At 43.3% G+C, this 24,270-nt stretch overlaps 1 protein-coding gene across 1 annotated transcript in view; it reads right to left on the reverse strand.

Moving 5' to 3' along the window:
* DOK6 (docking protein 6) overlaps positions 1-24,270 on the reverse strand; it is a 1,072,962-nt gene that overhangs the window by 154,203 nt on the left and 894,489 nt on the right. The window contains exon 7 of the mRNA XM_029590909.1: positions 847-964. Coding sequence (XP_029446769.1) covers positions 847-964 — 118 coding nt within the window. The remainder of the gene's footprint in view (positions 1-846; positions 965-24,270) is intronic.

Genomic DNA, 24,270 nt, shown 5'->3' on the forward strand with positions numbered 1-24,270 from the left:
ATTGACAATCGGAAAGTGGCCTTTAGAATGTACACCTAATGTTATTAAGAAAACAAAACCCATGAAGCATACAGCATGAAACAGATCCTGGCATCATTTATGCACTTTAACCAGCCAACATTGCTGCAGAGTGCATGAGTCACCTCTGCTCTCACAGACCTTGGGCTGATTTTCATAGGGAAAAATCCCTAGGTCATTTCCCCTTTGAAAATTATCCACAAGGTCTGTACATACAATGTGTATATGCACTTTGCACTTATAAATATCTGTGGACAGAGGAAGAGGGGGCATAACACCACACATACATGTGCACGTGTTGTTTACATCCCTGGGCCTATACACACCATGGGAATACCTCTTTTAGATTGGGCTATAAATGTGCACGAAGACCACATGTAATTATAATAGCTGAGAAGGATCAATTTTCACCTAGGGGAAATCCAGCTGGGCAATTACAATCAGCTAAATCCCTTTTGAAACATAGCTTTCCAGTACACAATTTGCATAGCAACAGTGCTTTTACTCATAACTACATGAGCCAAATTGCAAGCTTGGTCTACAAAGCGATTCGCTGTGTCATTTTTGCCCTTTGTTTATGAAACAATGACTTAAAAATTCCATTGCAAATCCCTGGGATGCCACCAAAGGTTGGTAACAGCTAATATATTTATTTTGCCACATTTGATTTTCTGCCATTTGGGTTCCCATCACAGCGGAGTACGATCTATAAAATTATCCAAATAATGAAAGGGGAAACTACCAATACAAATGAAAAGTAATTTGCCTAAAATCTGCTCAGCATGAAGAAAGTTGATGGAGATTCTGATTTATTTTTAAGCCACTTGCCTTGTAAACTATAGATTTCACCAACGCTGTTCTGTCGGGTAATATGATGCCAGTACGCGCTCCGAGGAAGAGAGATTGACTTGGACAACGTCATTCGCTCGGTCAGACTGGACTGGAGCTGAAAAAGGAAGAAAGCTACAGATTATTTGTTGTATCATCCACTCATTTGAACAAAAATATGCATAAATATAATCAGTCATGGAAAAAAGTTGTCAGATCTGAATATATGTCATGTTTTCATTTTCGGCTCTTTTCAGTGCAAGGATGGCGAGATACCTTATCATGTCTGTGCATTAGTGCCAAGAGTCAATATGTCAAAATGCATAAAGGATGTAAGTTTCAAATGAGTTGCAAATGTAAACGTAACATACTATTGTAGCAATTTCGAAAGCCAATTTATGCCCTAAGGGGTAGATTTTTAAAAAATAAGCACACGCGTCCATGTGAGCATGCTACCCGGCACGCACACATGGATGCATGATTTTATAACGTGTGTGCCGGTGCACACATGTAAAAAAATTGGGGGTGACGCATGCAAGGGGGCATATATTTTTGCTATAGTCGCGCGGCGATGCATCGGGGCCTTCCCTGGTTCCTTCCCCGGTTCCTTCCCAGTCTGCTACAATTTAAAATTTAAAATCTTTTTACCTATTTTTTTACAAGTTACTTCTGGGCCCAACCTGAAGTAGCTTGCATGCGCCGGCAGCCGGTCAGCATGCGAGGCTCCGGGACAGAGAACAATGGCACTGTCCTGGCCCGCCCCTCCCTGCCCTAAACATGCCCTCCGGCCTGCCCCTTCCAAGAGGCCTGGCACTTGAGCGCATCCCGGCCTTTACGCGCATGGCCGGGCATCTTGGAAGATTCGCCCGGTGCACATAAGGCCCGGCCACGTGCAGGGCTTTAAAAATCTGCCCTTTAAGGTGCACTTATGCAGGTAAAAGCTATGGACAATTCAATGGCATGTATTGTAGCAATGCACGATTTTTGAAAATCTGGTCCATATGTGGGACACTTCAAAAATCACAGTGGAGGTAATCCTAAAATGTGCATCATTTCTGCAAGGAGAGTATAATTATGTTTAAAAAAATGCTTTCCTTTATACATAAAAGAAAAGCATGCATATATTAGAATTAATAAGAGACACAAAAAAAGAGTTAAATTAGCACAAGTTTGAAACATGTGAGCAGTAGCACAAATCTTGAAGGATTGTTAGATTTGAAGCCTTGATGACCCATGCTACTGCTTACAAGAATGTCCTTACTGTGAGTGTGTATGGGGGGTATTGGGGGGGGGGGAGGGGAGAAGTGGGGTAGAGGTGAGATGGAGTCTTGACAGAAAATCCTTTTAGTTGAAGACTTACAGAAGATCCAAAGATTTTACTATCTTCATCATCATCATTGTTTATCACTAACTTAAATGTCCATCAAAGATGATAGTTCGCAATTTCCATTTTTTTATTCCAGTGTTTTAGTTGTTGGCACATCTCATGGTAGTGTGGTCACAGGGCTCTCTCTCTCTGGCATGAGCCTGAGAAGGAAAGGATCCAGCTCTCACCATCTTAGGGCCCCACTGCTGGCTAACCAGTGGTTTCTTCCTGGGGCTTAAACTTGTGGACTACTTGGATACAGAGAGGCACGTGACTGCTCCCCTCCCTGCCCCCCAGAGAGTGGCAGCTCACGGAGCCATTACATCTGCTCCATCCCTTCATTATTTTTGAGCATTATACATAAAAAGACAAAAAGACAGAGACAGAAACCAGTTTTGATTAGGGCAAGATATAGATATTTTTAAACTCTTATCATCATATATGAAATGGGGTAAAGCGAGGACTGGTTGAACCTCTACCTCTTCATAGTGATAATATTGCCTTATCTATTTGACTCCTATACTGCTGATTTGTATTGCCTTTAGTGCCAAGATCTGGTTTTGAGCGTTATGGATTAAAAGACACAGAAACAGTCTTTTGTTATGGGAAGACTGTGATTTTTGAGTGCAATACTCTTGTTGCTTTTGGATACATGTTTTAGAGCTGTTTGTTGTACCCATAAAGTTTTTGGGCTCTCTGGTTCTATTTTTTGGGTTTTCAAGTTAATGAACACTGCAAGAAAATATTTGCATAGGTCCCTATATTTGATTAGGTTGAAAGCTCACATGTCATGGAGTACACCTTTCTTTTAATAATTTCACAGACAAATCTGGATATGCAAAGGAGGACAAAAGCACTGTCCATCTGTAACCAGGTTTAGAGCAGAATGAAAACACATTTCTTCCTATCGTGAAATACTTCAATCAATTAAGTTCCTAGAGCTTCTTTTTTTTTTCATGCATTTAATATCTTGAGACCCACTGATTGCTTTGTCCTCCAAAAATGTGTCCATTTTTTTAATTATTTAGGGCCAAATTTAAGATGTGGTCAAAAGTAGATGAAACAGGGAAAAAAAGTCTACAAGACAATTGGTTTGCATGCTTCCAAAATAGCACATCACTTACAGTAGGATTTACTTTGCTGTAACTTCAAACAGAGAAAAAAAAAACATCTAAAGAAAATGCTTTGTGAGCAAAATCTTCTGCAAAATGCATAGCAGGGCGTTTTTCTGAAATAGGTAAACTTCAGAATTGGGCATAATCTCTCTTCCAGGAGTTGCAGAAAATTAAATACTTGGACCGAATACTTACTATTTGAAAACTGTGCAAGCAAATTGACTTGTAACTATTGCAATTTTTGTTTTTAATATATGTTTGCTCTAAAGTTAAACCTAGCACTTTGAACAGTAGCCATGACTGCCTCCTCTGTCAATATGTTCCATAATTTTACCACAGTTTATAGCATCATGCATAAGTTACCCAGCAGATATGCGCATAGATTACACTAATTTTAAAGTAAACTTACGTGCCAAAGAAAATTCTCTTCTTCAACCTCCAAGTGACAAGGAAACCCCTTTGAATGTGGTTTTTTGTGCGGTTGCTATTGATGGACCAACCACTCTGTGGCTGGCCTATTTCAATAGCTCCCGTATTTTATTGTTTTATTCCTTTGCCAAACTTTAACTTACAATTGGCAATTTCTAAATTGTTTGTGCTTTTATTTCCCGATCTGCGGTCTGACCCACCATGCAATTGTACAAGTCCTTTGTCAGGTACTTATCTTGTCTTCTAAATGCTGATTGCTGCCGCTATTGAGGGTTCAGTGCCGCTCACCCGACAATGGCCATGTTTCGGCAGCACTCTGCCTGCTTCAGGGGCCTCGGGGAAATATCTTCTATTGTGTCCAAATTATGGGTCCACCATCGAAAAAGCACATAACTTTTTTTCTGCATGTATAACCTTTTAATGTGAGCGGCGCCTTCATGTGTTAATCTGGACACAATAGAAGATATTATCATGTAATAATTTGGACACAATAGAAGATATTTCCCCGAGGCCCCTGAAGCAGGCAGAGTGCTGCCGAAACATGGCCATTGTCGGGCGAGCGGCACTGAACCCATCAATAGCGGCAGCAATCAGCATTTAGAAGATAAGTACCTGACAAAGGACTTGTACAAGTGCATGATGGGTCAGACCGCAGATCGGGAAATAAAAGCACCAACAATTTAGAAATTGCCAATTGTAAGTTAAAGTTTGAAAAAGGAATAAAACAGTAAAATACGGGAGCTATTGAAACAGGCCAGCCACAGAGTGGTTGGTCCATCAATAGCAACCGCACAAAAAACCATGTACAAAGGGGTTTCCTTGTCACTTGGAGGTTGAAGATTGGTTATATCAAGGAAACGAGGTTGGTTAGTGAAAATTGAAATTTCTCTTAGCAAAACTGTGCGCACCCAATTACATCTGCTATTTGCTGCATATAGTTTTGCAAAGAGAATATACTCACACAAGTTTTGTTGCGGAGATGGACCCTTTTGCCCAAGGTGGAGTTGACGCTACCCATGGGAAAACCCCCATGGGTCCCCACCATCGGGAGGCGGAGCAGACCGGGAAGCGGAGGCTGACTGGAGCTTCGTCAGTACCGGCCCTCGTTCCCTGCAGGTTGAGCCCTTGGGTACCGGGGCTGGCTGGTCTTAGGTGGGCCTCCGCATGGTTGATCCCGAGGAAGATGTTCAGGACAGGGAGCTAGGAAGCAGCAGAGACACAGGGTCTGAAGGAGCTGAGTTCAAGACAGGTCCTGGATCCAGAAGCCCAGACAGGCGAAGGCAGGCTAGAGCACAGGAACAAGTTAAGTCCGGGCTTAAAAGTAGGCAGGAGCCTAAAAGAGGCCGAGTCCAAGTAAGCAGCTAGAGGCAGAGTCGGGTTCAAGCTGGAGTCAGGACAGGCGGCTGGAGACAAAGTCGAGTACAGGCTGGAGTCAGGGCAGGTGACTGAAGACAAAGCCGAGGTATGAGCACAGGTCAAAGCCAGGAATCTGTCCAAAAGCGTAGTCAGGAGAAGCAAGGTTCAAAGCCAGGAATCCATCCAAAAGCGTAGTCAGGAGAAGCAAGGTTCAAAGCCAGGAATCCATCCAAAAGTGTAGTCAAGAGAAGCAAAGGTCAAAGCCAGGAATCCATTCAAGGTAATCAGAATAGGTAACAGGTACTGGAACGCAGGACTGAATGCAGGGCAGGAACAAACAAGCACAGGAACAGGAACAGGAGCGAAGGAGTAGCAACTATGCACATGACAAATGTGGAGACCTGTTGCCAAGGCAAAGACAAAGTGGCAGGACCTGCCTTAAATAGCAGGGCCCAACGACGTCATCATCCGGGCCATCAGGAAGGTTTCCCGCCGTGGCCCCTTTAAAATCAATAAAGGCGCACACGCGCGCGCCTAAGGCAAATGGCTGAGATTACGTGGTAGCAGCATCTCCCCTACATACTTGTGGGGAGATCTGACTGGAACCGGAGGAGGCCGAGGAGCAGCCGGATGAACCTGGGGAAGTGGTAAGAGTGCGGGTGCCTAGGCGGCTGCCTACCACTGCTAAGGAAGAAGGACCAGGTCCGGGACCGGGCCTCAGAGGTGAGTAGGGCCGGGACATGCAACAAGTTTTAAAATCAAAACATATGCCCCTAAGGCCTAGGCCTGCTCAGATTCCACCCCCTAGAAAGATTCTCTCCTATGCAAATAAAAGTATGTACATTATCGGCCATGCAATTTTCTAAAGGGCCATTTCTGTGGGCACTACTTTACCTCCCGTAGTGCTCTTAAAAATTACTCTCTTTTGGAAAAGAATCCTTTCCTATGAAATAAGCTTCCATTTATTTCCTGTTAGCTCTTGCAAGCACTGGCTATATTATTTAGACTCCAGGTTCTAAAATGACTCAAACCACTCCTATTTTTCTATGATTTCAGGACAGTTCTCCAATCTTTACTGTTTGCCAAAATTGACTACTGCAGCGCCCTTCTCCCAGGCCTCCCAAAATCTACCACCAAGCCACTGCAGATGATACAGAAAGCCGCAGCGAGATTGCTGACCAACACTAATCGTGGAGAACACATCTCACCCATCCTCAGAAACCTACATTGGTTACCAGTGAATTTCAGAATCCTGCACAAATCAATCACCTTAATACACAAATCCATCCACAATCAACTTCAACTCGACCTCGAAATCCCCTTCAAACTACATTCCTCCAACAGACCAACCAGAGAAATTCACAAAGGAACCCTGCAATTTCCCCCAACTAAAGCCACACGCCTCACCTCGACCAAAGACCGAGCTTTCTCGATAGCAGGCCCATCTATTTGGAATAACATCCCCTCAGATCTCAGATTGGAACCCTGTCTCTTAACATTTAGGAAAAAACTCAAGACGTGGCTCTTCCGCCAAGCCTTCTCTGACCCCCTAGATAGATACACACTAGTTTGCCCTTATTCTATGCCTGAACTTTGCCTGAACGATGGACTTATTCTCTGCCTGAACGATGGACCCTGGTACTTCTAAGCACATTATGCTTTAACCTGTCTTCTCTATTGTATCATATTATAATTACTGCCTGCTTTAACCTCTCTTTCCAGCTGATTAAGCCTCCAAGTTCTTACTCCTTGTTGAATGTAACTTTGCCTCTTCCACTTCATCTGTTTATTTACTTTAGTTGCCGCTACAGTTTTTACCCTTGTTCGATGTAAACCGATCCGATATGGTTTTTACTATGAAGGTCGGTATAGAAAAGTGTTAAATAAATAAATAAATTATTTAATTTTCAGAATCATGTCTATCAAAGCAAATTATACTTACCTGGTTTAAATAGGGATGGTAACTTTCAAATGGGCGCACGGGTGCACGTTAATGCATATGAATCAGTGTGTGCATGGGATGCGGTGATTTTAAAATATACATGCACACATACTCGCATACATTATAAAATAGCTTTGCCGTGCATATGTGTGCACCTTATTTTGCAAATAGATGTGCCCAACTGGGCAAATCGGATTTCAGCCATGTAAGACAGGGAATTTTATAAGTGGCGTGTGTCCATGTCAAGTCCAGTTTCACCAGTTCGTCCATCAGTTCACCCAGTGTAGAGCTAGGTCCTCCAACCTCCCAGTTTAATAGCCTGTACTCCCCCTCAGTTACCCCAGACCCTTTAAATCTTTCAGGAATGGCTATTTTGTTTTTTTACACTTACACCTCCTCTATAGCAGAAGTAAAGTTATGTGGCACTAGACCTGGGTGTGCGTCAAGGCACGTAAGTATTTGTGCACAGATTTCTAGGCCTTGCCCCAAAACTCCCATGCCCCTTTAGGATTCTGAGTGAAATGTGCATGTAGTGAGAGATACACATGCATGTAGGCGGCTTTTAAGATACAGCGGGCGTATGAAAACCCTACATGCGTGCGCAGCTCCCGATTTTGACATGCCCCAGACTTTTAAAATTCACCTTGACGAATTCATACTGGCTAAGTATAAATGGGTAAAACTTGTGCTCAAAGTTTAATCAGTGTATTGTCAAGATAATTGAATCAGCGACTAACTGGTCAATAAGTTTTTTATGCTAAGTGGATCAACTTGTGAATGACAGCCCCCCCCCCCCCCCAATTTATGGTTGCTGCTGATATTAGTTTGCTGCATTTCAAGCTTGCCTAGATGAGATCCAAAGCACGCTTTTTGTGCAAACAGCAGCAGAGTGACTAGTCAGTAAGGGCACCATTTCCCACAGCAGGGCAGACGTGGTGATACTACTGCTCTGCTGCTGCAGCAGCATGAAATTAATAATTCCCCAGCAATATCATGAAACAGTCTTCCAAGTGAGCCTATCCAGCATCATCGACTTAAAACATTATTGGCCAAGCTCAACTGTTTGGATAATAAAAAAAATACCCATCAAGGGGAAATCCTGCTTTGGCATGTTATTTTGAAACATTTTAAAGAAGTTTCCTTGTATTTCTATTGCACCTTTGACAGCAGGCATGTAAATGTGACTGTCATAAATCAGATCACTGACTGGTTCAAGTAGTGTGACATTATAGTTAACATGGCTCTATCGGATCCAATGCGTGAAATGCAATTTATAACTCTTATGCTAACATGGTTGATGCCACAAGGCTAGGGAAATTTTGGAGAAGCACTTAAAGAATCGAAAATAAAATCACTATTTTATGTCATTTATTTATGGACCATTCATTGTATGAACAGCTGTTTTAATAGGATGAGTATTACTGCCTCTTGTGTCATTTTTGAATGATCATCCATGACTGTAGATTTCATTTGAATAGTTGACATAATTTTCTGTCAACACTGGTAGAGAAATATGGTAAAAAAAAGAAAAAAAAATGCAAATGACAATAATGGGCAGTGAAGTTGAAATGTAACATTTAAATTACCCTGTTTTCCTCAGACATACCTGAATAGGGGATAGATAGACAATCAACGGAATATGGTGTGCCATGCTTGTATTAGAGATTAATTCATGTTGGATCTTGTCACATGATTGATTGAGAATTTTATAAATGTATGCTATGGAGGTAATTTTCAAAGGAGTTACGTATGTAAATGTAACTACTATTGTAGCAATTTTCGAAAGCCATTTAGTCAAGTAAAGTGCAGTTACGTGAGTAAATCCTATGGACAATTCAATGGCATATATTGTAGCAATTTTCAAAAGCCCACTTACACAAGTAAAGTGCATTTACTCAAGAAAAAAAACCCCAGTTTTACATGTGTAAATGCTTTTTAAAATCAGGCCTTTTATGCACCAGATATTCTGTTTTTAGAGTTGTTTTTAAAAGCAGGCATTCTGAATGCTTATTCTCCTTGATGTAACCTAGCACAACATCTCAAAGGATTCTGTGCAGTGAGTCATGTCAGAAACAGTCTCAGCATCATCCCCCAAAAAAAACTGTAAAGAGAATACAAATACGTGCAAGGATTCAGTAGAAATGTGTCCTTCATTCTAGGCAAAAGAATAGATTTTACTCAATGCAATATTCATAAGGCAGGCTGTTGTGGGAATATTGATTGATTGATTTATATGACACCCTTCTCCAGGCTGTTTCGCAAAAAAAAACAAACCAACATATTCATGTTGGATGGTGTAAAGTAAATAAGAGATAATATTGAGATCTGGTTGAAAGTGACAGGAAAGAGAGAGGCATTTAGTTTTGATTAAAGGGAGGAAGATGATTCCTGAGGATTCAAGAGAAGTCTTGGAAGTGTCAAAAAAAAAATCCTATCTAGAACATGGTTTAGTAAGGAGAGTTTGGTTTGAATAATAGAGGAGATGAGAAGGGCCATAGTACGAAATGAGGCATAAAAGACAAGAAGGAGCAGAGCCATAAATACATTTAAAAGTAATCAGGAGAACTTTCTATTAGCAACAGTACTTGACAAGGAGCCAGTGGAAAGCTTGAAATAAAGGTGTGGCGAATGGTGGTGTACCAAAGGAGGGATGAGGAGGAGCCAAGGCCACACCGGGCTATGGGGGGGGGGGGGGGGCTCTGATGCCCAGTCAGCACACACCCAGGGCTGGATTAAGGGGCGGGCCAACCGATCACCCAGGGCGCCTATCAATAGAGCATTGAACTGAACAGTGGTGCACGGTCAGGGCCTCAATCTTATTTTTTGTATCTTTTTTTTCAGCTGCTGATAGTAGGTGAGAAGAGGACCCGCTTAGCGGCACTCGATAACTAGTGGTGGGCCAAATGGTGGCCTAGAGGTGGGCTTCCCACACTTGGCTTGCAGGAAGAGGAAGATGAGGACCACTTGGGGAGGTGAGTCAAATGGTGGGTTGTGATTGAGAAGGAAGGGAAGGGGCATGAGTGAGGGAAAGATGGTGAGAGTGAGGAATGGGATGGGAAGGGAAGGGAAGGGGGAAGAGGGAGGGAACAGAAGGGGGAAGGTAGTGAGTGACTGAGGGGAAGGGATGGATGAGTGACAGGAAGGGAAGAGGGTCAATGAGAGTGAAGGGATGAGTTACTAGAAGGGAAGGGAACAGAGAGTGAGGGAAGGGGTGTTGAATGACTGAGAGGAAAGGGGAGGGGTGAGTGACAGTAAGGTGAGTGAGAGGGAAGGAAAAGGGGGAAGAGGAAGTGCAAGAGGTGAGTGAGATGACGAGAGGGTAGAAGAGTACATGTGTGTGTGTGTGAACATATGTGTTCATGAGAGAGAGAGAGAAGAAAGTTTGTATTCCCTCCTCCCCTGCTCCTCTCACTGCTCCTCCCCGACAATCTCAGGGTAAATGAAAAGCAAAAGATCCCAGGTATGGAGAAAGGGAACACAGTTTCAACTTTATTAGTTTTAATTGTTTGGTATTATGTAAGAACTGAATTTTTTTAGGAAATTTGTAAAAACCTGGATTTTTTTAATAAATTGTTCATTTAAATTTAATGTTTGGAAAATTAAGAACGTTAATGATGTAAGACACACAGATCAGTAAGTTTTGGATGTTGCAGGTTATAAGTTTAACAAATAAATATAAAAATAAATAATTTGATATTACAAACATATGTGCATGTGTTTATTTATTTATTTACTTATAAGCATTTATAATCAGTCCTTCCAAAAAATAACAGAACAGTTTACAAGTTAAAACCATGAATAGTATGTACATATTATTTTTTTCAATTCATTATTTATTGCTTACATAATTAATTACAATAAACAAATTACAATTGAATGAAATTAATGTCAGCCTTAAGAGAACAAAGACAAATAAAAATATAGGTATCAGTTTATATTATATTAAATTTTCCCTTACAGACATTATTGAATATAAGGCAATAAAAGTGAAATCTTATCAATGAACAAATTTTATAAAGGAAATAAAGTTATAGATGGAAAAAATATACATCATATCTTGACCTATTTTCCATTTCCTAATTGCTGGTCTTTAATTTCAAGAAGATCTTTTAAACCCTTTGTATCCGAGAATATATAGTTGTTTCCATCTAATTTAATGGAACATTTACACGGATATTCTAAAGAAAAGTTCCTCTTTTCTCTACTACTATTTTCCGATATTGTAAGAAATTCCTTCTTTGGATCTGAGTCTCCTTAATAAGGTCAGGAAAAATCCATACTTTTTGGCCATAAAAGATGGCTAATCTATTTCAAAAAAAGGACCTCAATGTATTAGGGATGTGAATCATTTTTCAACGATTAAAATTATCGTCCGATAATTTTAAAATCGTCTTAAATCGTTAAAGAACACAATACAATAGGAATTCTAATGATTTATCGTTAAAATCGTTAATCGGGTTAGTGCGCACTAACCGGGAGTTAGTGCGCACTAACCATTGTTAGTGCGCACTAACAGAAAATGATACAAATTGACACTTTTCAGGTCAGTTTAGGAATGAATATGTATTCCTATTGGCTGGCTGCCCTCTTATTTATTGATGTTACCAAGGTTCACACTGAGGTGATGGTTGGGGGGACGGGAAATGGAAACGGTTGGTAGCTTGACAAAAAAAGTAATGTGATCAGTCAATGTGACTAGAACTTGTGCCCTTGTGATCTTCCTGCATGCAGTGCCGTATCCCTGATACTGGGAGTGTTGTAATCTTCCTGCTCGCAGTGCCCTATCCCTGATACCAGGGGTGTTGTGATCTTCCTGCATGCAGTGCCCTATCCCTAATACCAGGAGTGTTGTGATCTTCCTGCACACAGTGCCCTATCCCTGATACTGGGAGTGTTGAGATCTTCCTGCACACAGTGCCCTATCCCTGATACTGGGAGTGTTGTGATCTTCCTGCACGCAGTGCCCTAACCCTGATACCGGGGGTGTTGTGATCTTCCTGCATGCAGTGCCCTATCCCTAATACCAGGGGTGTTGTGATCTTCCTGCACACAGTGCCATATCCCTGATACTGGGAGTGTTGTGATCTTCCTGCACGCAGTGCCCTAACCCTGATCCCGGGGGTGTTGTGATCTTCCTGCACACAGTGCCCTATCCCTGATACTGGGAGTGTTGTGATCTTCCTGCATGCAGTGCCCTATCCCTGATACCAGGGGTGTTGTGATCTTCCTGCACACAGTGCCATATCCCTGATACTGGGAGTGTTGTGATCTTCCTGCGGCCCTATCCCCGATACCAGGAGTTTTGTGATCTTCTTGCACACAGTGCCCTATCCCTGATACTGGGAGTGTTGTGATCTTCCTGCATGCAGTGCCCTATCCCTGATACCAGGGGTGTTGTGATCTTCCTGCACGCAGTGCCCTATCCCTAATACCAGGGGTGTTGTGATCTTCCTGCACACAGTGCCGTATCCCGGATACTGGGAGTGTTGTTATCTTCCTGCACGCAGTGCCCTAACCCTGATCCGTGGGTGTTGTGATCTTCCTGCACGCAGTGCCCTAACCCTGATCCCGGGGGTGTTGTGATCTTCCTGCACACAGTGCCCTGTCCCTGATACCAGGGGTGTTGTGATCTTCCTGCACGCAGTGCCCTATCCCTAATACCAGGGGTGTTGTGATCTTCCTGCATGCAGTGCCCTAACCCTGATACCAGGGGTGTTGTGATCTTCCTGCATGCAGTGCCCTATCCCTAATAGCAGGGGTGTTGTGATCGTCCTGCACACAGTGCCATATCCCTGATACTGGGAGTGTTGTGATCTTCCTGCACGCAGTGCCCTATCCCTAATACCAGGGGTGTTGCGATCTTCCTCCACGCAGTGCCCTATCCCTGATACCAGGGGTGTTGTGATCTTCCTGCACGCAGTGCCCTATCCCTAATACCATCGGAAAAACCAATTTTTTTAACTAAAAAATCATGCCAAACACTATTTTCTTCTCCTGCCAGACGATTTCTATCGTTAAGACGATTGGGCACACTATTCACATCCCTACAATGTATTGTCTCTATCCGTAGAGAAAACAAATTGAACTAATAAGGTTTCTCTTATTTTAATTTCAGTTTCCTCTTATGATTTTTGTAAGAGGTCTAATAAGTCTATGGAATTTACTTCTACTTCTTTTCCATCACTGTTCTCTATTTCTTGTTCTAATTCAAACTTTTTTTTCTTTCCACCTAAGTAATAAGCTTTTACTACTACCGGCATGCACTTTTCAGGGATTTTCAAAACTTGAGATGTGTAACTCCTAAATAATTCAATCGGATCCATTTTTTTAATAATTGGAAAATTATTAATTCTTAAGTTTAATGATCTCACAGTATTTTCCAAATTTTCTAGTCTCTTATTTATTTCTTCTTTTTTAACAATCTGATGACTCTGTATCTTTTCAATCTGGAGTACCCACTTATCTATCTTATTTATATCCTCTTTTTGTTTTCTCAATTCATTAGTATTTTGATATAAAGAATTAGAAGTCTTTAATACTACCTCAGTTAATTTACCTATGGAAGTATCTAGTTTTCCCATATAAGACCATAAACTATCCATAGTTACATTTATAGGTTTTGACCATATCTTATTTGTTTTTATTATTTCATCAATATTATTATCAATCTTGCTTCTAGCAGAATCAACATTTCCAGGGGTACTTGTTTCTATCGGCTCTAAAGTAGAATTTTCCAAAATACCCAGTCTTATTTGCTGTTTCAAACCATTAAAGTCCAAATTCCCATTAACTTTTTCAAGATCTTCTCTAGAATCCATTCGGTTTAAAATTCCCTCTGACGTTCCACTCGGTTTAATTGGGGACAAACCCCCTTCTCTTCCGAGCGGTGATGGAGGAGCCGGCTTCCCAGGGCTCAAAGATATTTCAGTAGTCTGGGAGGAAGTACTCCATTCTAGTGCATTTCTCCCAGCGACTAACACCTGTGGGGACTTCTATGGGTCAAGCCATTCCAATACAGTCTTTTGTCCTATATCAGAGACTGCCACTTCACTAGAAGGCCGTATTTTGGCCTTTCTTTTAGTGTGTGGCATATTAAAGGCAAAGTGTAAATATCACCAAGAACAAAAGAAATATTCAATGGTAGGTGTATATTCCTTAAATTAAGATTCCACTTAGGAAACCGGAAGGAGGTCTAACTCTTACCTGAAGGTATTGTTTCAAGGTCCATTTAGAGCGGTTCCTAAAGAGTATAAATCCAGTCTTGTAACGAAGCTCCAGCGAAGACCCGGCGAAGCCCGGAAAAGCCCTGCTTAGCCGCGTGCCCCTTAAACACGCGCGCGGCTTTAGCAGCATGCCGGCTCTGCTGCGCGCCGCAGTGTAACTAAATGTAAAAGTCCAAGTCCGGGTCCCGCCTCCACAGGAAACGCCCCCTCAGACAAGGGAAATGAAGTGATTGGTGGAAGTCAAACCGTCGGGGCAAGCCACCGCTTACCCCCGGTGTCCGCTTCTGGCTGGTAAGGAAAAGAAACGCTAGAGCTCTCCTCCCGACTCGGGACTCTAAGCACTCAGGTGAAATTTAAAAGTCCATGTACATATTATTAACATTGATTCTTCACATTCCTTGGACAGTGTTAGTTACTGCTTAAATAAGTGATTCATTCATAAATGCCATTGAAATGAGCCACATTTTAAGCCATTTTTTAAATGCTTTAAAGTCTATTAGGGTTCTTAAGGATTCTGGCATCACGTTCCAGAGTCCTGGGCCAGCCATTGAAATTATTCTCTCCTGAACCTCACTGAGATTGGCTCTATGTATTAATGGGACATCTAGAAGACTTTATTTGGCGATCATAATGTTTTTCGTCGTACATAGAAATGGAGTGCTGCACTAAGCTAAGCAGTGTCTTTGTTAGAAATGATTTTGTGGATCAGTATCAGGACTTTATATTTAGCCAATGTAATGAACATAATGCAGGCTTTGTATGAGCAAACATTCTTGTGCCTGACAAAATACGGGTCACAGTGTTCTGGATCATTTGTATGGAACTTACAGCCGGATTTAAATATGCCGCAGGTGTAAAAATCACCACTTACGCGCATGGCTGGGCCTTGCGTGCGCTGCGTGCATTGAAAAAAGGACACGGTCACGCGCATAAGTGGCGATATGCGCATAAGTGCCGGACCCTGACAAATGGGTGGGCCGGGGGGGGTGGGGATGGGGTGGTCCAGGGGGCAGAGCAGGCCAGGACAGCGCCAGTCATCGCTGTCCTCGCTGCCAACGCGCGCAAGTCACTTCAGGTCAGGCTCTGAAGTAACTTGAAGAAACAAAGGTAAAAAAAAAAAAAGGGGGATTTAGAGGGTGGGGAGGCGAGGGGAAGGGGAAGGGAGGTTAGGGTAAGGGGGTAGGAAAGTTCCCTCCCAGTCTCGTTGCCGTGCAAATTTGCAAAATTTTATGCCCCCTTGCACGTGTCGCTCGCACATATGGGCGCGGATTATAAAATGAGGGAAAATTTGCATGTTATGAAGGCAGTGCATGCAAATTTTCTCTCATGTATATTCATTGTAGATATCCTGAAAACCCAACTGGCTGGGGGGTCCCCAGGATAGGGTTGGGAACCACTCTAATCACTTATTTCAATGGTAAAGTACTTTTCAAAATCCATTTCATTCTCCTTCAGCATTCTTTACTGGTCTTTTCTCTCAGAAACCTGTGCTAAATTGTGTACCTTCATCCAGTCCTAGATGTTTATATATTTATTTATTTATTTATTTGTTATTTTTATTATACCGAGTTTCATGATAGGAATCACATCAACCCGGTTTACAATTAACAATGTGAGTAAATGTTGCGATCCCCCCTGCTGCTGCGCTGCAGGAGGTCTCTTACCTTCCTCCAGAGGCCGCTCTGAAGCCAGGGCCTCGCCTGCGCATCATCCAGGACTTGCTCCAGGGCCTGAGAGGCCTAGCTGCTCCTGAGGCATGCCGGTGGCTTGCAGCCTCAGTGTTTGGACTTCCTGTTGGGCGACGCCCTTCCCTAGGGGCTGGCCCGCAGCTCTCTACCCTAGTTATAGGACCAGCGGTGGGCGGTCCTGGCAAGCTCCTCCCAGGGAGTTGCCTTCTTCCTCCAGTATTTAAGGACTTTCTATTCACTGTGTCTTTGGCCTTCGGATTGGGTTACACAGTTGCCTGTGGCCTCTCCTGATCCAGGTCCTCTGTGACGCCGACTCCTGCTTGTCTTCAGCCTGCCTTGACTCCGGTCCGTGACTCTGACTCCTGCTTGTCGTCAGCCTGCCTTGACTCTGGTCCGTGACTCCGACTCCTGCTTGTCTTCAGCCTGCCTTGACTCCGGTCTGTGACTCCGACTCCTGCTTGTCTTCAGCCTGCCTTGACTCTGGTCCGTGACTCTGACTCCTGCTGGCCTTCGGATTGGGTTACACAGTTGCCTGTGGCCTCTCCCGATCCAGGTCCTCCGTGACTCTGACTCCTGCTTGTCGTCAGCCTGCCTTGACTCCGGTCCGTGACTCCGACTCCTGCTTGTCTTCAGCCTGCCTTGACTCCGGTCCGTGACTCTGACTCCTGCTTGTCATCAGCCTGCCTTGACTCCGGTCTGTGACTCCGACTCCTGCTTGTCTTCAGCCTGCCTTGACTCCGGTCCGTGACTCCGACTCCTGCTTGTCTTCGGCCTTCGGATTGGGTTACACAGTTGCCTGTGGCCTCTCCTGATCCAGGTCCTCTGTGACTCCGACTCCTGCTTGTCTTCAGCCTGCCTTGACTCCGGTCCGTGACTCCGACTCCTGCTTGTCTTCAGCCTTCGGATCAGGTCCTACAGTCGTCTGTATACTTGCTGATCCAGGTCTTCCGTGATCACTTATGCTTTGATGGATCCCTGTCCAGTGTCTCTGCCTAGATGTTTGTTCCTGTGCCTGCCAGCCGTAAGGGCTTCGGATGTGAGTATCCCAGCATCGGAGTTCCTGTTCGCCTGGGTCTTCCCCGCGCCCTCCTTCTCAGCGTGGTCCGCGACCAGCCTTCCTAGGCTGTGTAGGGCGCGTCTGGGACAGGGTGGTCCGCGACTCAGTCCCACGGGCGGGCTGAGTAGGGCGCCCTGATGGACAGTGCAATGTTCCCGTCCAGCCTTGTCTTCAGTGTCTGCTTCAGCCCTTGTCCGGATGTCTACCTGTCTCTGCCTTGACCTGGTTCCTGAGCCTTCTGTCCTGTTGGGCCCTGGAGTGGCCAACAGGAGGGATTCGTCCCACGGGCTCTTGAGCTTCTGCCAGCCGAGGGGGCTTCGGATGTGAGTATCCCAGCATCGGAGTTCCTGCTCGCCTGGGCCTTTCCTGTGTCTCGCTTCAGCCCTTGACCTGATGTCTCCGTCTTGCTTCAGCCTGCTTCTGCCCCGTTTGATGTCTTCTGTTTAAGGACTCTGTCTGCCCTCGCCTCTGTCCGGCCTGCTGCCCATTGCCGTTCCCTGCGGCAGGTCCGAAAGGGCCGGGAACAGTCGGAGGACCGTTCATTAGTCAACTTCCCCGTGTTGGCTACCATGGGCATGCAGGTCCGGCTGAGGGTCGGACTCCCTGCTTCTGTTCCTGCCTGCCTGGCTCTCCATGCCTGCTCAGCTCACCTCCCACGGTGTGGCCTTGGGCTCCTCCTGGGGTCCTGCCGTGGCCCAAGGGCTCACCACCCGCCCGAGACGACCGCGCCCGCGCGCGCTCGTAACAGTAAAGGCAGAGAGTAACAAAGTAAAGAACATTTCCCAATACAAGAACAAATATAGTATGAAACTTAACAAATATTATAACAATATTTTGGATGTGAGAAAGTTACAAAAAACATGGAAAAATAACTTGGATATGAAAGGGGAAGAATTGTAGAACGACTATAAGCATTTTAACCTGCTGTATCAATTAATAAATATGTATAATATTATAAAATGTAGATGTGTAGCAAAATGATTAGATAAGATATTGTTGTGAAGTATAATAAAATGTTGCTGTGACTGCGTGTGAAGTTAGTGGGATTTTTTTTTTTTTGCCTTCCTGCTCAAGTTTTTTTTTTTTTTTGCCTTCCTGCTCAAGTTTTTTTTTTTTTTTTGCCTTCCTGCTCAAGTTTTTAATGCTACAGTCTTCAGATTTTCAGTTTTTTTTTAATTTTCCTTTTCAGAAAGTTGTCTTGGCGCATTTATCCAGGCTGAACGGCATCCTTATATCTTCTGAGAAACTTTTCACTACTCTGAGCTGTTCCACTGTGTAGCTTCACTACTCCTCTATGCAAGAGGACAGGCAGTGCACTGTAATGAGACTGCAGTGATGTGTGCAGGTCTGGAAAAAAGGACACATTTGGAATGGCTGTTTTCTTTTCTTTTTTTTGATGGTCAGAAAGAGGAAGAATTTAGAAATTTGACATCACAGTCCTTGACTCTCAGTCTTATCCTTTATCAGAAGCTGGTTTTGTTTGCTTGCAGTGCCACAGAGAGAAGGGGAAAAGGAAACTCAATTGGCGGTCTGTTTGCAGGCAGGGAAGCTTTGACCTCCTAGGCGTTTCACAACGGTCTGTCATTTCATTTCTTTTCTGGCTAGAGTGACTTTCTGTGATCTTAAGCATTTCTATAAGAAGGATGGGGGCTGGGGGATGGGCATGTGGAGGAGGCAACACAAATGCATTGGCCCCTCCGGGCACCAGAGACCCTCGTTACACCTCTGGTGACACAGGAAAAGGAAGATGAAAAAGAAGAACAGCAGTGGAATTTTCTAAGGCCTGCAGGGGTTAAAGAAAGGTGTGGAGAAGGCCAGCCAGGAGTTCATTGCAATAATCCAGATGCAAGAGAAAACGTGCATAAAGAAGAAGATAGCAGGAATCAAGAGAGATAAGAAGAACACATTTTTCAAATATTAAATAGTTGGAAGCTGAGAGATGACGAGAGATCAGATTTATTTATTTAAACTTTAATAGTCCACCTTTCTCAGTGATGCTGTGCAAGGCAGATTACATTATTAAAACATCAAACATTGAGATATTAAGACATACAACATATATATCAAACAGAAATGATAAAATAAGATGTGATAAAACTAAATAAAATCAGTTTCTTAAAAGACCTTAGCAGCTCAAAGGAGTAAATTCCCCAGAGAAAACGCTTCAGCAAATAAGTGAGCATTTAGCTGTTTCCTGAATCCCATCATGTCAGACTCCTGGCTAAGGGCAAGTGGCAAACTGTTCCACAATACAAGACCTGAAAAGGAAAAGGCATTCCTTCGAGTGACCTGCATCTGTTATTTCTTGGCGGAGGGAATTAACAATAACTTATTTGCCGATTGCAAATCTCTTGCAGGCTCATAATAAGATAATTTTTATAATTCTCAGGACCGTTTTCCCTCAGGACTGTGAACACCAACATCGCAACCTTAAATTTAGATCTGGCAGCAATAGGAAGCCAATGTAATGCAATTAAACTGGATCTGATGTGTTCCTGCCTTCCAAGCCCTGTGATTTTGTGTGCTGCAGCGTTTGGACCATTTGCAAGATCTTCAAATTTTGTTTTGGCAAACCAAAATAATTAGCATTGCAATAATCTAGAACTAGAGACTGATCAAAAATGATCTTGATTAAATAAATATTTTAGGAGCTTCACCAATCTCAGCTTATGAATGGCTTTCCTTAAAACTGTTCCTATCTGAGCCTTAAAGTTAAGAATGGAGTCTACCATAATTCCTAAAGCTCATACATCTGATAAGTAGGAAATGGTTGCCCCCTAATTTGAAGCTCCTGGATGTTCTTGGGTATTGGGAAATGACTTGTACACATAGTACTTCAGTTTTTGCCAAATTTAAAATTATTATTAAATTATTGAAGAATATCCAGCCTCTGCAATTGGTCAAGAACTCTATGGCCTCCTGTACAGAACTGATGATTTGTAGATCATCTGCATAGAACCTATATTATATCACATACGCTACAATTACTTTTCCTAGGGGAGGGGATGAAGACAAATATAAATAAATAATGTGGCTGATAATGCCAAACCTTGGGGAACCCCAGAAGAAACTGGTTCCATTGCAGACAGTTTCTCTTTCGTTTTAACTTGCAAAGTTCATTGACTTAAAAATGATGTAAATCATTGCAGCATATGAACCCCCCCTAAGAATCTGATGAGAAAGTATATCAAATGCTGAAAACACATCCAGGAGGACAGCAATGGCTGCTCTTTTGTCTGGGCTGGGCAAGCCAGTTATCGGTAATCCCTGAACAGGAGTGGTACAATACTCGCGGGTGTTCTGCCTGTCTTTCCACCTCCTCCTTGGGTTCAGCATGCAGGTTCTGCTAGCCAGCAGGACTTCTATGGTAGGGACAAGGCAGGCCATGGTCAGGGAGGCATAATTTAGGCAGAGTTGTACAACTGGCAGGGGGTCAGGGCTGGCAGAGTTCAAGCGGAGTCATAGAATAGGCAAGGGTCTATGGCAGGAAGTCACACCAAATGTACAGGAAGAGCAAGGCAGGCAAGATGGGATGGCCAAGACTATGAACATACTGGCAGGATGGCCACTGAGGGGCCTAGGTAAAATAAGGCATAAGGTAAGACACACAGACAGGAACAAGGTAAAACAAGGGCAAAACTGGGATTGGGGTGCAAGGCAGGGCACACATGGACAACATAGGCCACTGGGATGTCTAAACAGGACAAAGGCAAGGCTGGGGGCAGATGGACAGGGTACACCACAAGAGGCCTAAACAGAACAAGGGCAATACTGGCAACAAACAGACAAAATAGGACATCAGAAGGCAAGGCAGGGAATACTCAGACAAGCTAGGCTACTGGGAGACCTAGATAAGGCACGGACAAGGCAAGGGATACACTGGACAACTAGGTCACCGGGAGACCTAGAAAGGATAAGGGCAGGGAATACTCAGACAAGCTAGGCTACTGGGAGACCTAGACAAGGCTCGGGCAAGGCAAGGGATACACTGGACAGCTAGGTCACAGGGAGACCTAGACAGGATAAGGGCAAGGAATACACAGACAAGGGGGGTTACTGGGAGGCCCAAACAGGACAAGAACAAGGCACAGTACACACAGGTAAGAAGGACCGCCAGGAGACCCAAACAGAGCAAAGACAAAGCAAGGTAGTGCAAGGATGCCCAAAGCAAGGAGCCAGAGTGACTCGATGATGAAGCCCTGAGATAAGAATGAGGTAGGTTTTTATAAGGCTGGCTTTGCTGTGTCATGCAGCCTTCAAGGTGGAGGCTAGAACAGGATTGAGTGTGGCCCACTGAGGGCCCCTGCTGGCCCTCAGTGGGCCACACTAGCAGCTAGTAACATTACACCTTCCTTTGGTTTAACTCTGTTAAGAGTGAGTTGGCCTTAAATCCACATTAGTGGATATCCAATATCACATATTCCTCCATAAAACTGTTACATTGCAGAAGCACACATTTCTCAAGAATTTTACATAAAATGGGCAGATTAGATATGAGTCTATACCTTTTTATATCATTTGGAGATGCATTGGGGATTTTTTTTTTTAGCTGATTCGACACCACTCCTTCATTCAAAGAAGTATTAATGATAGGAATTTAATCAGCAAGCTGTCTTTAGGCTCGAACAATCCATGCTGGATAGGGCAATGATCCAGAGGGCAATTAGAAGGTCTTATTCATGATACACGTTACATTACTTGTTTTGATATCACAGTATGAAAAGTTTTCCAGTTTCTAGTGCAGGACCAGAGAGGAGTAGTCCTAACATTTTCACATCCCCTTGATCAGTTACCACACTGTTGACATTGATGAAAGATCTGCACAGGGAATTAACTTTACTGAGAAGGTGGTCTGCAAATTCATCAGCATCAAGAGTGCAGTCAGTGATCCCATGATTGGGCTTTGACAATAGTTACTTGGTAATGCTGAACGTCAAAGGTTCATTGAAAGGCTCTGTTAATTTAGTTTAAAAAAATGCTTCTTTGTTTTGATTAACACTGATCTATAACATTGAGAAGCAGCTTGTTCCTCCAATTTACTAGAGTGGCCTCTCTATGTTTCTTCCATTTTCTTACTAATTGTCTCACCTTTTGCTTTAAATCATGCCATTCATGGTTAAATCAAGGTGCATGCCAAATAATATTACAGTTTTAACAATATTTTGCAGAGAACAATGATCTAATATCAGAGATATCAACTGATTAAAAGTATCAACCTTAGCAGCAACAACTCTGATTTCAGGCTCAGGAGTTTTCTATAATTGATTACAATGATATTTAAAAGAATCCTGGTCAATTTTTCTCATGTCAGTTTAGACATTGAAGAGGGTATATCTCAGATGAACATCTTTATTTAAATGATATCAAAGCATGATCTGACCAGGACACAGTTGTGGAATCCAGTTTTAGAAACCAACTGTGTTTTACCCACTCTTTAGGAATAAATAATAGGTCAACAGTACATAAGAACATAAGAAGTTGCCATACTTGATCAGAACGAGGGTCCTTCAAGCATAGCATCCTGTTTCCAACAGTGGCCAATCCAGGTTACAAGTACCTTGGCAAGTACCCAAACATTAAACAGATCCCAAGCTACTAATGCTAGTCATATCAGTGGCTACTTCCTAAGCCTTTAGAAAACATTTAAAAACCTGGCTCTTTAAACAAGCTTTTCAAAAAGAGAAGGGAGAATAGAAACCAGGGAAGTGAAAGGTACGAACAATTGAACACCCACACACACTACAGTAGTCACTAAGGGCTAGATTTTAAAAGCCCTGCGAGCGTAAATCTGGCCGGATTTACGCGCTCAGGGCACTTGCGCACCGGCGTGCCTATTTTGCATAGGCCGCCGGCACGCACAAAGCCCCGGAACACTCGTAAGTCCCAGGGCTTCGTAAAAGGGGTGGGAGGGGCATGTCCGGGGCATGGCGGCAGTCCAGGGGCGTGTCCGGGGGGCATGTCCGGGGTCAGGGGGCGGTCCGGAGCGGGTCCGGGGGCGTGGCGATTGTTCGGGGGGGGGGGCCGGGAGGGCAGTTCCGAGTCCCCCGTCACAGGCCGCAGTGCTGGGGGATGCTGAGGTGACGCGAGCAAGTTACGCCTGCTTCAAGCAGGCGTAACTTGCACAACAAAAGGTAGGGGGGGGATTTAGGTAGGGCTGGGGGGTGGGGTAGATAGGGGAAGGGAGGGGAAGGGAGGGGAAGGTGGGGGACGTGGAAGGAAATTTCCCTCCGAGGCCGTACTTATTTAAGATCTACCTCTAAGTGTGTAGTTTTTAATAGATAGCTCATCACTAAAAGATAAGTTACAATTATAAAACTAGTTTTGTACTCAAAACTGATATAGAGAGACCTGGACATGATTTATCACATTTAACAATTAACATTGATCACAAACTATGTTACTGAACCTTATGGCACCTGTGTAACCTGACAGATATTAATATCATTACTTTTTTGTGCCTTACTGTAAACCGTTGTGACGGTACCCAGCTTAACGACGGTATCGAAAAGATTTAAATAAATAAATAAATAAAGTCAATTTGATTAATAGCAGTTTATGGACTTCTCCTCTAGGATCTTGTCCAAATCTTTTTAAAATCCAGCTACTCTAACTGCCCTAACCACATCCTCTGGCAGTGAATTCCAGAGCTTAATTGTGCATTGAGTGAAAAATAATTTACACTGATTTCTTTTAAATGAGCTACTTGCTAACTTCAGGGAGTGCCCCATAGTCCTTCTATTATCTGAAAGAGTAAATAACCAATTCATATTTACCTGTTCTAGTTCTCTCAGGATTTAATATACCTCTATTATATCCCCCTCAGCCGTCTCTTCTCGAAGCCGAACAGCCCTAACTTCTTTAGCCTTTCCTCACAGGGGAGCTGTTCTATTCCCTTTATCATTTTGGTCACCCTTTTCTGTGCCTTCTCCAGTGCTATATCTATAACTATATCTTTTTTTATATGCAGTGACCAGAATTGTACACAGTACTCAAGGTGCAGTCTCACCATGGAGCAAAACAGAGGCATTGTGACATTCTCCATTTTATTCCCTATTCCCTTCCTAATAATTCCTCACATTCTGTTTTGCTTTTTTGACTACTGCAGTATTCTGAGCCATTGATATCAATAGTATTTCAGTATGAGCAATGTTAGTAGGAAATGTTATCATTTGCTGCAAACCTAATGAGGTCATGATGGTCAAAAAGTCATCTACCGCACCGGATGGTGCTTCATCAAAATGAAAATTA

This window comes from Rhinatrema bivittatum, chromosome 2 (assembly GCF_901001135.1).
Source record: "Rhinatrema bivittatum chromosome 2, aRhiBiv1.1, whole genome shotgun sequence".
Lineage (NCBI taxonomy): Eukaryota > Metazoa > Chordata > Amphibia > Gymnophiona > Rhinatrematidae > Rhinatrema > Rhinatrema bivittatum.